Source organism: Xyrauchen texanus, chromosome 7 (assembly GCF_025860055.1).
Source record: "Xyrauchen texanus isolate HMW12.3.18 chromosome 7, RBS_HiC_50CHRs, whole genome shotgun sequence".
Taxonomy (NCBI): Eukaryota; Metazoa; Chordata; class Actinopteri; order Cypriniformes; family Catostomidae; genus Xyrauchen; species Xyrauchen texanus.
Window position 1 is genome coordinate 24,845,247 of NC_068282.1, and position 15,907 is coordinate 24,861,153.

Sequence of the window (15,907 nt, forward strand, 5' to 3'; positions counted from 1 at the left end):
AATATAAACTGTGCAAAACATATCACACCAAAAGTAACTTTGATACTTATAGATCCATCAATAAGAAAGCATTGATGCTTATAATATCTTATTATAGGTAGTAATTTAACATATATCTAATTTATTTCTCCTTTCAGTCTCCGTGCACGAGTGTGTTCGGCTGTTTTGAGTAGTGATTTAACATACACTCACCTAAAGGATTATTAGGAACACATACTAATACTGTGTTTGACCCCCTTTCGCCTTCAGAACTGCCTTAATTCTACGTGGCATTGATTCAACAAGGTGCTGAAAGCATTCTTTAGAAATGTTGGCTCATATTGATAGGATAGCATCTTGCAGTTGATGGAGATTTGTGGGATGCACATCCAGGGCACGAAGCTCCCGTTCCACCACATCCCAAAGATGCTCTATTGGGTTGAGATCTGGTGACTGTGGGGGCCATTTTAGTACAGTGAACTCATTATCATGTTCAAGAAACCAATTTGAAATGATTCGAGCTTTGTGACATGGTGCATTATCCTGCTGGAAGGGTACCCAGTGGGGTCTTCTGCTGTTGTAGCCCATCCGCCTCAAGGTTGTGCGTGTTGTGGCTTCACAAATGCTTTGCTGCATACCTCGGTTGTAACGAGTGGTTATTTCAGGCAAAGTTGCTCTTCTATCAGCTTGAATCAGTCGGCCCATTCTCCTCTGACCTCTAGCATCAACAAGGCATTTTCGCCCACAGGACTGCCGCATACTGGATGTTTTTCCCTTTTCACACCATTCTTTGTAAATCCCAGTAACTGAGCAGATTGTGAAATACTCAGACCGGCCCGTCTGGCACCAACAACCATGCCACGCTCAAAATTGCTTAAATCACCTTTCTTTCCCATTCTGACATTCAGTTTGGAGTTCAGGAGATTGTCTTGACCAGGACCACACCCCTAAATGCATTGAAGCAACTGCCATGTGATTGGATGATTAGATAATTGCATTAATGAGAAATTGAACAGGTGTTCCTAATAATCCTTTAGGTGAGTGTATGTTATCTGTTTGAAATAATGATAGAATATTGATTAATGGATCAACAGAGAAATTAATGTAATGTATACTTAATTATGAACTCATGACCTACTGTGTTTTCCCTACAAATGTAACCACTTACTTATTAATTTCTTATAAAACACAATATAGTTTATTATTGTGTAATAACAAGCTTATTATGTAATATTGTTGAACCTGAACCTCACACAGGTCTATTCTGATACTGAATAATAAGCAGTCATTCAGTTACTCAGCAAGATCCCTGAATTATTTTAAGATGTATATGGCAACATTTCAGTTTGATTTACTTTCTCCATTGTTCTCTTAGGATCGCATCCTTTCTCTTTGGATCCTTTTTAATTCGCTCCCTATACTGTCTGGTCCTCTCTTTTGCACTCATCTCTCCCTCAGTTCTTTCTGTTCTAAAAAAGTAGCATTATAAGTAGTAGCACTGTATTTATGTACTTTATATTTGTTTATAGTTGTTACATTACACATTATAGTTTTAGTAACACTTCAGAAAATTTTATGTAGTCTCCAAAAAATGGCAATAAACATTCAAATGTAAGTCATTATTGAATTTAAAATCATCAAAACTGGTCAAAAAAGAATGAAAAGTATGTTAACAAACTTTATCTATTTGTTTTAATAGCTTCTTAAGGAGGTCTTGTCCTATTGTGTGACATCTGTGTCCTATGGTGTGACAGGCCAAAGTGTCACACCAAAGGACATTTCCTGTCACACCAAAGGACATTTGAGCTTTTGTGGCATGTTAAAAACCATGCTAATGCTAGCTGAACTGTCATTAGCAATTGGCATGATACATTTGCATAATATTATATAGTCCTGCTTTTAAAAATACAAATTTGAATTAAAAAATTAATTTAGGGGTGTCACACCAAAGGACAACAAAACTTAACAACTTCAGTGGTCTGAAAACATAGTTAAATATTTGAACAATTCTGAGAGAAATACTTACCATGTGCACTGCTCATGGGCTTCATAGGGGTATTCAGTCACATGACCTTGAATGGTTTCTTTCAAATAAATGTAGTTGTCCATGATATTGCCCAACTTAATATCAGGTTATTGCATAACACCAAAGGACATTTTTTTCTGTGACAAACTTTATGAAATTCCTACACTTTAACAAATGTATGTATAGGAAAACTGATGACCACTTAGTGAAATAGACACTTGCACAATTATGCCAGGAGTGTCCATTAAGATTTTTAAACATTATTTTCTTTATTTATAAAAGTTAATATTTATGAAATAATTTTGTCTACCGTCACACCATAGGACGATTTTGAGATTTGGCTCAAAGTTATAAAAAAATTAAAAATAACTCTGATATTAAAACAACAAATTCATGTAAAACAAGAAAATGTTTAACCATTTACAGTATTCTAAATGATGAAAATGTGAAATCATTTCTTTTTTTTCTTCTGTGACGGTGAAAAAGCCACGTCACGTCAACTACCCCAAATCAAATTCCTTGTATGAGTAATCTTACCTGGCTAATACAAATCTATTTTATCTTCTATCTTCTTCTATCTATAAACAAAATAATAATAATTGAAAAGTAAACCATGACCAAAAGATAGTTTAAGTCAAATCACATAAATATTTGTATATACAGGTGAAACTCGAAAAATTAGAATATCGTACAAAAGTTCATTAATTTCAGTAATTCAACTTAAAAGGTGAAACTAATATATTATATAGACTCATTACAAGCAAAGTAAGATATTTCAAGCCTTTATTTGATATAATTTGGATGATTATGGCTTACAGCTTATGAAAACCCCAAATTCAGAATCTCAGAAAATTTGAATATTGTGAAAAGGTTCAGTATTGTAGGCTCAAAGTATCACACTCTAATCAGCTAAACACCTGCAAAGGGTTCCTGAGCCTTTAAATGGTCTCTCAGTCTGGTTCAGTTGAATTCACAATCATGGGGAAGACTGCTGACCTGACAGTTGTGCAGAAAACCATCACTGACACCCTCCACAAGGAGGGAAAGCCTCAAAAGGTAATTGCAAAAGAAGTTGGATGTTCTCAAAGTGCTGTATCAAAGCACATTAATAGAAAGTTAAGTGGAAGGGAAAAGTGTGGAAGAAAAAGGTGCACAAGCAGCAGGGATGACTGTAGCCTGGAGAGGATTGTCAGGAAAAGGCCATTCAAATGTGTGGGGAGCTTCACAAGGAGTGGACTGAGGCTGGAGTTACTGCATCAAGAGCCACCACACACAGGCGGGTCCTGGACATGGGCTTCAAATGTCAAACGTCTTATCTGGGCTAAAGAAAAAAAGAACTGGTCTGTTGCTCAGTGGTCCAAAGTCCTCTTTTCTGATGAGAGCAAATTTTGCATCTCATTTGGAAACCAAGGTCCCAGAGTCTGGAGGAAGAATGGAGAGGCACACAATCCAAGATGCTTGAAGTCCAGTGTGAAGTTTCCACAGTCTGTGTTGGTTTGGTGAGCCATGTCATCGGCTGGTGTTGGTCCACTGTGCTTTATTAAGTCCAGAGTCAACGCAGCCGTCTACCGGGACATTTTAGAGCACTTCATGCTTCCTTCAGCAGACAAGCTTTATGGAGATGCTGACTTCATTTTCCAGCAGGACTTGGCACCTGCCCACACTGCCAAAAGTACCAAAACCTGGTTCAATGACCATGGTATTACTGTGCTTGATTGGCCAGCAAACTCGCCTGACCTGAACCCCATAGAGAATCTATGGGGCATTGCTAAGAGAAAGATGAGAGACATGAGACCAAACAATGCAGAAGAGCTGAAGGCCGCTATTGAAGCATCTTGGTCTTCCATAACACCTCAGCAGTGCCACAGGCTGATAGCATCCATGCCACGCCGCATTGAGGCAGTAATTAATGCAAAAGGGGCCCAAACCAAGTACTGAGTACATATGCATGATTATACTTTTCAGAGGGCCGACATTTCTGTATTTAAAATCCTTTTTTTTATTGATTTCATGTAATATTCTAATTTTCTGAGATTCTGAATTTGGGGTTTTCATAAGCTGTAAGCCATAATCATCCAAATTATATCAAATAAAGGCTTGAAATATCTTACTTTGCTTGTAATGAGTCTATATAATATATTAGTTTCACCTTTTAAGTTGAATTACTGAAATTAATGAACTTTTGCACGATATTCTAATTTTTCGAGTTTCACCTGTATACATAAACACATAGCAGCTGCATGTCATTCTCTCTCTCTCTCTCGAACTGTCGTCACCGGCCGCCTTTATCCCTTGCGCGCCCCCATCAGTACATATAACTAGATTTATTTTCTTCCATTTTCATAGCCTTTCTTTGCCAATAAATTGCTTTGCAGTTGCTAAGTGGTGTTAGGTGGTTGTTAGTGCATAGCTTTGTGTTTGCTAGGACTTTCTCTGTGTTTACTAGGGAGTTGTACAGTGGTTGCTAAAGTGTTTTGTGTAGTTGCTAGGAGGTTGTACTTTTCTTGTCCCTAGATATGTCGTGGGTCTCCATTTCAATGTAAGTTTATCAGATTTGTTGCCTGGTTAATTGTCCACAAGGCAAAAATCCTACAGTACATTGATCAGTTACAAAAGTAACAGCACACCTCTTGTCAACAAGTCACACAAATCGACGTATCGTTTATGAATCACAAACGTGTGGTATGAGCTAATTGCCATCATTTAATATTTAGGGCTAGAGGTTTGTTTAAGTATGTGCAATAGTTATTGAAAACAACTCATTTGAAATTGTTGTTTCATGGATCATATAATAAAAAAGCAACTACACATTTTTCTGTAGTTCTGTAATATGGAAGCTAGTGTGGTTTGGTGAATAAATCAGTTAACCTACTACAACCTATCAAAAGTCAAATTTAATAAATTAAGTGTAGGGAAGGATTTCTTAAACTCTGGTCAACATAAACCCATTTCTACTACAATGATACCCTCTTACACACACTCACACAAAAGCCACAAAAGCGTTTGTTGAAATACTCAGACAAAAAAGCCTTCTCTCACAAACACAGACACGTTTGTTGAAATACTCAGACTCATTTTAAAGGGGCCTCTCCATTATAATAAGCATCTGTCTCTTTTGTTTACTACCTCACACTCTTTGAGCCGTTACCTCATCTTTTTCCCCAACCAACAGCATTATGGTCTATCAATCAATAGCACAATACAAGGACAAAAGCCTTCGGAGCATCCCCTGCCACTTCCTCAAGCTCCCAGTCTCAAGGCCAGATGAATTCTGGCAGTAAACACGGCAAGAGATGAGCAGTTATTTCAGAGATGGCGTGTCGAGCACTCGGGCTAACAATGAAAATGGCATGTGGTGCCACTCTACATTTGAACAGACGTATCTTCTGTCGGCAGGCACTGCATGATTTTCCAATTATCATCTTCACAGTAAAATGTTCCTTGAATGCTCAAAAAGAGAAAATGGTATAAAAATGTAGGAGCATTGAAAGACTTCTAAAATGCAATATAGCATCTAATGATTAGAAAAAAACATGAGCACATGACAAGGGGCTTGGGGACTTACAGATAGAAGATTGTAAAACAATTCTTAAATTAAATGTACAATTTTCAATTACATAACATTTGTAATGAAAAAAATTATAATAAATATAGCTACAAGCAGCAATCAATGGGTCCAAGCACCGTGGGCCCAGATTCCTCTCAGTGGCTTTAGTAAAACAATGTATAAAATTTTTTGAAGCAATTTGTGTAAGAGTAAATAGATTTTTTTCAAATACAGTTGTAAGAGCCACATTTCCTGCTGCCAGTTGGTGGCGCTATGACCATGACCCACAGAAGATACATCAATGCCAAACATACGGGTCAAAGGCCAAACATACGGGTCAATTTTGATGTAAATCACACTATGCATGCAGAGACAATTCTTTCTTCCTATTTTATTGTTAATTTATCGCGTAGCCAGACACCGTTTGAGACATCAAAAATCCATTCACAATTCAGTGATCCACCACAATTGGTATGACATTGCCTAAGTTTGGTCCCAACCAGATGAATTCCCTATGAGGAGTATTTCAAATTCCAGAGCATGCCATTTTCAAACAATCCAAAATGGCTCACTTCCTGTTGGGCAGAGCTAATGTCTGTGGTGTGAAAGTTGTCCAGCTTGATGAGATCTCTATGTGTACAAAGTTTGGTGACTGTAATTGAAAAGGCACGTGCTACAGATCCTCCCAAATATCCAATTTCCAAGGGGCTGGCAGAGAGCCATTTCATTTAATCTAATCTTTTTTTGTGTGTGTGAATATTTTTTTTTTATTGATTCATATATTAAACAAAGAAAAGAAAAACATATACAAACAGAATCAATACTTAACCCCCCTTTTACACCCCCCCAATAACACCGCAGTGGTCACACATAATTATAGACACACAAAAAGACAATAAACTAAAACAAAATAAAAAATAATATAATAATCACACACATTAACTACTACACCTCTCTCTCCACTGCCCCTCCCGAGAACCCTCCAAGAACACCAGATATTGGCCCCATTTGACCACAAACAATTCCAAATTCCCCAGTCCTCTAAATAACTCTTCTTCAAAAGCCACCACCCTCCCTATTTCCAAGCACCACTCCTGAAATGGGGGTGCTCCAGCTGACTTCCATCCCCTGAAAACTATTTGTCTGGCGATCATGATGCTGGTTAGGATTACATTTTTGATGTGCTTATTCTCTATATTGATGACCGCTCCATCACCTAAATACAAAGTCTGGGGCAAAATGAAATTTGAGTGCCCAATACATCACACATAAAACTCTGGACCTTCAACATTCTTGGATCTTAACACACCACCAAAAGACATGGGTTGTGTCTCCATCTTTTGATTGATATTGCCAGCAGGTGGGTGTGTCTTTAAGACCAAGACAATCTAGAGGGGGTCCAATAAAATTGATGTAAAACCTTGAATTGCATAAGGCGCACCCTTGCAACTCTAGATGCAGACTTGATGTTTTTTTTTTTAAATCCTTGACCACACTCCCTCCTCCAATACTAAGTTTAAATATTTCTCCCATAATCTTATGATAGAATTTAAAGCTCTGTCCCCCAGACTCTGAATTAGCAGGGAGTAATACACTGACGCCTCATGAGTCATGACCTTTTACAAAAGCAGTAATCACCACTCCCAGAGTGTCTGCTGCTTTAGGGGGGTGTTTGCTACATAAATACTGGTGCAGCTGTAAATACATAAAAAACTGAGATCTGGATATCCCAAAATGTTGAACCAAATTTTCAAAGGATCTCAACAAGCAACCCCCCTCACAATTCACTCTGACTAGCAGAAAGGGGACTTTTTAATAAATAATTTTGGGTTCATCCACATACTCAAGGCAACATTTAAATAAATATCCGAATTAAACACTGGACACTTTTGTCCATACCGAGTGCACATGCGAGATAACGGGGTGTAACTAGAGGTCGACCGATTAATCGGCCGATTTTTTAACATAATCGGCATCGGCCAATATTCAAGTATATCAAGCCGATTATTAGGCAGGCGCCTCTGTGGGCAGCCTAGTGTTGTTGTGGAACACGTGTTCGACGCACGCTGCCCCTAGAGTCATTTTCCAGCAGACCTCAGTGCCTAAGGAAGGAGCTAAATTCCTTGGAGAAAACAGTAAGGATTACATTTGTATAACTTCTTTAGATTTAATTAAAAACTTTTGATATGTTACTGCCAACTTCAAGAACACGAAAAACGCGACGTTCGGTTACTTTGGATATTGATAGCGTAGTTGAAGTTGCATTATCACAGCAGAAGGGTTGCTATCATGTCACAATAAGTAAGCAAGAATTTTGCAATTACAGACAGTGAATCTGAGACTTTTATTTGTTCTGTTTGTGTGTCTTATATTTGAGAGGGTTGTCACTCAATGCAGATAAATAAGTAATAAAAATATAACAACGCACTATAGGCTATTGAAGGACTGGCTTTGGTAAGTTCGGACGTTATCGGTTCTGCCGTCGGTACTGGAGAAATTAAGAAAATACATTCTTTATTGCTATAAAGAGAAAGTTATTTTATCTTGCCAGCCATTTCTATGTATAATAATATGAAACCATTCTTCTGTGATGCAATTTAGCTATTCGCAGTCAGAGAGAGAGAGAGAAATCTCTCACGCGGTGCTACAGCGAGCACAACACGAGCCCTGCTAAATGAGTGACAGAACTAAACATTCAAACATAGCCTGGTTTAGATCTGTGATATTAGTCTGATTTTATTTTAGATTTCGCCTTCCAAAGATTATAAAAAGAATATTTATACATAAGCCGCATTCTGTCTAGCACAACTTCCTTCCCTTCACAGCGGTGCACTGACATTTCTCCCTAAAACTCAAACTTAACGTCAGAATCAGCACGATCGGTGATTGTTGTAAAATGCTACTGTTGCTAAATTGCGGGACGCGTATAATAATAAAAAGAGCGCAAGAGATACCGTTCCCAAGGCGGCGCGCGCTCCGAAACACACAACAAAGAGACAAGCAAAGTATAGGCTACTTTGGGTTTCATGTGCGCATCTAAACGATCAAATATACACAAAAATATGTCCCAGTTATGGAAATAGTTGGGAGAAAATATGCTGCATCAGGAGCCTATTAGATCTGAACTCTGTCTTAAAGGGGAAGCTGTCTAATAAACATGCTGACGATTGAGCCATTACTGCGAATCAAACAACAAAAGGCAAAGAGAAAATCACTTACAGCTCTTGAATGAATAACTTCTGCATTAATAAGCATTAATCTATCTATGATAAACTATGCAGTGTTATTTTACAATTGATTACTTTATTAGATTTCTTTTTAGACCACACCTGAACAGTAATGTTAGTAGACCTTCCTGAAATTAAATCACTGTGCCTATATATATATATATATATATATCAAATAGAACCGTTAAGAATACCGTTAAAGTACCGGATCGATAAGCAGTATCAGTAAGCGTAGTAATACCATTAAAACCTTAACGATACCCATTCCTAGTTATGCCTGTGCTTCTCTTGGATGCTCTGAATATTGGATTACGTGTCTGGATTGCCCCTTAATTAAAGATGCATTTGAATTTCAACCTTCGTGTCTCGGAGCAGTTCATAACACCTGCTTTGTTTATTTAATATATTTGTTATACATTATTTATACAATATGTTTTTACATTATACATTTTTAATTTCAGTCTACAAGTGCAGATTGGTCAAGTGTTCAATAAATGTAGTTGTTGAGAAATTTTATCTTTCAAATAAAAGGTTCAAATAAGAGGTTAAAAACAAGCACATATCGGCCAAATATTGGCCAAAATAAATCGGCAGCATTAATCGGCCATCGGCATCGGCCTGAAAAAAACAATATTGGTCGACCTCTAGGTGTAACTTAACTTCTTCAGTTGGTTTGATAGAAAGGCTTTGCAATAACAAAACCAGGGAGGGGCTCTCTCATATGGAAGCGACCAATGAGCCAAATGTTTGAGACCGAATGCATAATAATAAAACAAAATCTTGGGTAGGCCTAGCCCACCTTTGTTAAACATCCTACGAAGCTTCCTGAAATGTAATCTGGGACATTTACTATTCCAAATGAAAGACTTTGCTATGCTATCAAATTGCTTGAAATAAAAAAGGGGGACATCTAGAGGGAGAGACTGTAGCAGGTAGATGAATTTTGGAATACAATTAATTTTAATAACATTAACCTTCCCAATCATAGATAAATGTAATGAAGCCCACCTGCCCACACTGCTTGAAAACATTTTTATTAAAGGGTCAAAATGAACTCTAACTAAATCATACAAATTTGCTGGCAATAAAATCCCTAAATACTTAATACCCTGTTTTGGCAACTGAAAGGCACCTGGCTGAAAAGCCGTTATCAGGCAGTACACCGTCTGAGTCAAAGCTTTGGATTTAGACCAATTAACTCTATATTCCGAGAACTTAGAAAAGGAATTAATAATTCTGTGGAGGCAAGGCATAGATCTAGTAGGCTCGGAGACGAATAATAAAATAAACATAAAGCAAAACCTTATGTGCCCTACCTCCCGCCACCACCTCTGGAAAATCATCTTCCTTTCTTATTGCGTTTGCTAATGGTTCCAGGGCAAGACAGAACAATAATGGGGAAAGAGGGTAACCCTGCCGGGTGCCCCAATCCAGAGTAAAATAATCTGACATTAATCAATTTGCTTATACCTCCGCTACCGGGTGTCTATAAAGTAACTTATTCCATCCAATAAAAGTTTTCCCGAACCCGTATATTTACAAAATCTTAAAAAGATAATCCCATTCTACCATATACAAATTCTTTTTGGTGTCAAGTGAGATAGCAGCAACCAGAGTCTGATTATTCACCACTGAAAACGTGATATTGATGAAACGCCTAATCAGGGCTCCAGACAACAACAAAAAATGACTTACGAGCCATTGGCTCCTAAACTGAAACTGTTTTTAGTTGCCAAATCACAAATTGCTTGATTTAGATTGATGTTCAGAAACAAGATAGATAGGGGACCTGGATATCTCAGCAAGTAAAGATGCTGACTACCACACCTGGAGACGCAAGTTCGAATCCAGGGTATGCTGAGTGACTCCAGTCAGGCTTCCTAAGCAACCAATTGGCCTGGTTGCTAGGGTGGGTAGAGTCACGTTGGGTTAACCTCCTTGTGGTCGTTATAATGTGGTTCTCACTCTCGGTGGGGCATGTGGGGAGTTGTGTGTGGATGCTGCGGAGAAAAGCGTGAGCCTCCACACATGCTAGGTCTCTGTGGTAACACTCTCAACAAGCCACATGATAAAATGTGTGGATTGACTGTCTCAGATGAGGAGGAAACTGAGATTCGTCCTCTGCCACCCGGATTGAGGCAAGTCAATACACCACCACAGGAATTTAAAGTGCATTGGGAATTGGCCCTGCCAAATTGTGGAGAGAAAAAAAAAACAAGATAGAAAGCAGAAGTTTCATTAACATATATATAGTTGAGAAGATAAGTTTGCATCCTCTTTTGTATCGTAAATGATTGCACCCCTTTATTTTTATAACTGTACAAATATAAGAGATAAAATATTTTTTTATTTAATACTACTCTTCACAATCTACATTACAGATATTTACATAAAGCATAGTATGCTTTAGCGTGTTGTCTTCTTGAGCATCAATTAATGTTTGTGTCTTGTGTAATAATTGTGTAAAAGTCCATCAATTGTCCTAAGTGTCAAAAGCATGATCTCATATATATATATATATATATATATATATATATATATATATATATATATATATATATATATATATATATATTTAAATTGTTTTACAGTATTGCCTTAGTCTTTCTTTACTGTGACTAGAAGGCCAAGACACAGAGGCTACAAGAGTGCAAATTGAATGAAATCCCAGATGCCGTTTATTGTGTTACTCGAATCCCAATCAATAATTACCAGAAGAAGAAAAAACTGGTATACAATACGTGAATTTTAATTATAAAGAGCCTGAAATACACATGGGACTCTTATTTTGAAATGTCTGCACTCCCATTTGTGAGCGCACCGATGGCTGATTCACTGAGAAAGTAAATCTGATTCAAACTGCAAACCTGAGCTCCTAAGTTCACACCCACAAATCTTTTCAGGTTATTCATGAAAAAGATTAATAAGAGTAATTTGTTCACGACTCTCTCACGCTGGGTTTATTGCTGCGTGCAGAGCAGCAAGCTTGTCAGAAACAGAACAGCTGAAAAGCAACGCGAGACACACCAGTGGTGCGCATTTTAAAGATGTAGTCAATAACCCACAAGATGAAGTCTAACGAAACAGCATAGGAACGCACACAACCCGACTGCCGCCAGTGGCGACTAGATTTTAAATTATTGTCAATTATATTTGGTCACATTTGTGCCATTTTAGTTGCAGTCTTGAGCCTTGCTAATTTTATCAAAAGGGATGCGGCCCCAAATAAACTCCACCTGATCTATATGTATAAGAGATGTCATAACTTTACTTAATCAATTAGCCAAAATTTTTGACAATATTTTTACGTCTAGCTCGATCAGGGAAATTGGATGGTAACTCTTGCATACGCTTGGATCTTTGTCCATTTTCAGAAATGGAATGATCCGGGCTTGTGTCATGGTTGGCAGATGCTTTCCATTCTTTAATGATTCTGCATAAACTTCTAGCAAAAGTGGAGCCAGTTCTGTAGCAAAAGATCAAAAAATTCAGCGGCAAAGCCATCTGGCTCGGGAGCCTTGACTACAGGCAAGGCCTTAATTACCTCACCAAACTCCCCCAAGATTATCTTAGAATAAAGACAATTTTGTTTGCTCAATCATCAGTTTAGGGAATTCTAATGGCTCCACAAAGTTTCTAATATCTGGAACTATATCAAGATCAAGTGAGCCAGCACATTCGACTGCTACATGAGTGCAACAAATGACCCAATGTCTTACAAGACTCCACAAAAAAAACTCCAGCCAATAGGAGGCATAAGCATATAGAACATGCAGATTCATCCTCAACACTGTCGAGAAGGAGGGTTATTCCACAAAACAAACTCCAGCCACTAGACGTAACCAGCACAAAAATAAACAAAAAAGGCACTCAGTTCCTCGAACAGTCAAGTGGATATTCAGTGAGTCAGGCCCACTTGGCTGCAACGGGAGTACCACAAAATAACTCAATCTCTCCATTGACTTTATGAAGGACAATGCTTACTGTGAGCATGTATATATTTTGCAACCGTCCGTAGCATCGATTCTCAATTTGGCCAGGAACATCAGTGCAAAAGCGACCTTCCGTTGATGTAATAGTTTCTTGCATTCCTTGAATCGATCACATTTCTCTTTTGTCGAATTCGCAAAGTCTGGGAACAAGAAAATGCTGTGGTTTTTCCAAGAAAGCCTTCCTTTACTCCTCGCCTCACACAACACAAGATATTTATTGGATGATCTCAAAAAAATTTTAAGAATTGATTGGGGCCTGTCTCCCTCAGCGCATCACTGAACCAGAACCCTGTGAGCTCGCTCGATTTCCAGCCTATGGCCTGTTACATTGAGCAGGCTTGGAAAGAGCCCATCCAGGAATTCCACCATATTCTGGCCCTCTGCTACCTCAGGAATTCCAACAATACAGACGTTATTTCACCGACTACGATTCTCCATATCCTCCAGCTTCTCCCAGACGCACTCCAAATCCACCTTGGTCGCTAGTGTATTAGCGACTAATTCCCTCTCTGATAACTCCAGATATTCTATTTGTTTCTCGACATCCCACACTCTTGTAACCTCCTCAGTGAATTTAGTCTCCATGGCAGTGATCGATCTAAGCATTACAGCAAGATCCTCCAAGTCAGCAACGACCTTCGTCAGCATTGCCGACAAGTTCAATAATTCTCGCTGAATTTCCTGCACTTCACCGTACAAATCTGCTCCATGGTCCGTGGCCTTGACAGGGGCATTAGCTTGAGCACGTAAGTGACTTTTAATGTCTCCAGAGCCTGAAGATTTTGCATTCTTTGACATATTGTCTTCCTAGAACAGTTAAAGAACAGGGTGTATCGAATCTCACCGGTTTATGACAATAATAGAGTTAAAACTAGCAAAGTGCGCAGAGCTCGCCGTTCACACACTCCAACCTCGCAATGTAGTCTCCGGTAATCTGAATGTTTAAATTAGGCCGATTAGTTTCTCAAGACACATTGGTGCCGAGAATCGCCTGCTTGCTCGTGAAGGATCCTGCGGATATCTAATTTAAACAGAATTAATTCACAAACCTCCTGAATCTTGCACAAATAAATGTCTTCCTGTGGAGCGTGTTTCACAATATCCTGGATCAAACTGTGTCCCTTTGACTCACACATATTGCGCAATGGTCAGTCCGTGACTCAAAGCCATATAAACTGGATGCAGTCAGTGGATTGCTGCTTTCACTTGATCTGCACAAGAGCAACTTTTAAAGTGAAAGCACTTCATATGTGCTAGAAGTAAATGTTAATTTTACTGTGCACTATAAGTAAATGTCATACTCACTGTGCACTGTATGTACAATTTGTTCATATTGTTTTTGTATGGTTTTTGTAAGAAAATGCAATTACAAATGTGCACATATTCTCCGTGGTTATTGGATTACTGCGTCCACTGTTGTTATTTCTTTCTTCTTAATGCATTATAATTTCTTTATGTGCAAACATCTACTAAAATGGGGATAAAAAGAAAACAGGAAAAATTATCTACCATCAAAACACAAAATCTAATTTTGAAAGATTTTAATTTTTACAAAGGAAAAGTTTGATGTGAAAGTTTGAGCAAATATAATGCAAAACAATTTTTTTTAAATAAATTTAGCCAATTTATGTACATAAAATTTACTAATATATTAAATTGTGATACTTCTGCATTATATTGGCCTATGGGCCACCCTGCTCTCTGGATATCGGCACCAGTCATTAAAAAAACAGTTCAACCTCTAGTCTCTATCAAGAACAAGATAGAAATACATCCACAACTCAACCACTGACAGCTAAACATGCATTCCCACTTTTATTCTACATTCTATACATGACCAAATCTATAGTGAGAGAACACACAAAATATCATTTCCATACTTATAAAGTAAATAGTGGTTCTATCACTGCATAAATCATGTTTTGTTTTCTTTTTAACAAAAGAGAAATTCGTTCATTCAATCTCACAAATGCAACCACAATAACTGCAAGGCAAACCAAACAATCAGTAAATTTCATAAACTTTGCTACCATAACAGAAAAATTATTCTAGGAAAAGGGGGCATATATAAGGAAATAAAAATATGTAATTACATTTTTAAGAAAGTTTTAAATTAAACATGCAACAACTTGACATTCACTGCAGCTACTTTGCATTTCAAACGTTAGTGTGTACTCTCATTAGACACTAAAACTACATAGTAAAGAATAACCACTGTTACTAGCAATGCAATAAATGTACACCTTTTAAAACCAGAGGAAATAAAATTGTATTTCATCATATCAAAAAGGAAGGATGCTGTTACAGCAGAGGCACTATTATTCTGCTCTTGTCCATCTCGTCTGCCCTGTGATTTACATGCAGCACTCAAAGTCACTCTGTCTGGAGCACACATGTCCTGTCGGCATGCATTCCACAATCCTGCTTCACGTATATAATAATAGTAACTATTACCCACCAGCAACTGTAGCTGCATTTTCCTGGTCCTCCTGAGGCTCCAAATTAGACGCCGTCCCATCTTTTTGGCGTACCAAATGGAGGTCAGCATCTCACCTTAGAGTCCCGAGGTGGTACCCGGCACAATGTGATGTTCAACGTCCGACAGACCACCAGATACAGCAGAGTACTCCTCTGCTCTGACCCAAACTCCCCACCCACCCCTAGAAGCTGCGTCAAGGTGATCCTATGACGCAGTGCACACAGGATAGGATAGTGAGATTAGGAGGCTATGAGCTCGCCCCCACTTGAGTTTCAGGGGATAACACGTGGACCTGCATGCCGACTGCTAGGACAGGGGGACGGAAAGAGCTACATGAATCTAAACTGTGGTCTGTTAGATTGTCCAGGAATGATACAGCTCATTTTTCACTAATGCTGTCTCTCTCTCTCACCCCTCCTCTTCCTCTACTCTTTGCTCTCAGACAGACTAACTGAGGCTTTCACACAGGCAGGGAGGACGCGATTCAAGGCAGACTGATCACTGGAACATGGAAGAGTGTCATGCTATGAACCATGTAGCCACATTAAGTCATCCTGTTATGCATTTAATGAATCAGTCTAGCTACATCCTTTATTGGATGTAACAACATGTTACAGGAGGCATGATAGCTGATTCCAAAACTATGATTTCTAAATG

The 15,907-nt window shown here is 38.3% G+C and overlaps 1 protein-coding gene across 14 annotated transcripts in view; it reads right to left on the reverse strand.

The window, feature by feature from the left end:
- LOC127646859 (disks large homolog 1-like) overlaps nt 1–15,907 on the reverse strand; it is a 258,238-nt gene that overhangs the window by 136,186 nt on the left and 106,145 nt on the right. For 2 of the 14 annotated variants that reach the window (XM_052130785.1, XM_052130784.1), the window contains exon 1: nt 15,230–15,262. The exons of the other annotated variants lie outside the window; for them this stretch is intronic. In XM_052130785.1, coding sequence (XP_051986745.1) covers nt 15,230–15,247 — 18 coding nt within the window. In that variant the 5' untranslated portion in view covers nt 15,248–15,262. Of the gene's footprint in view, nt 1–15,229; nt 15,263–15,907 lie in introns of those variants that run through there. 14 annotated transcript variants of the gene reach the window in all.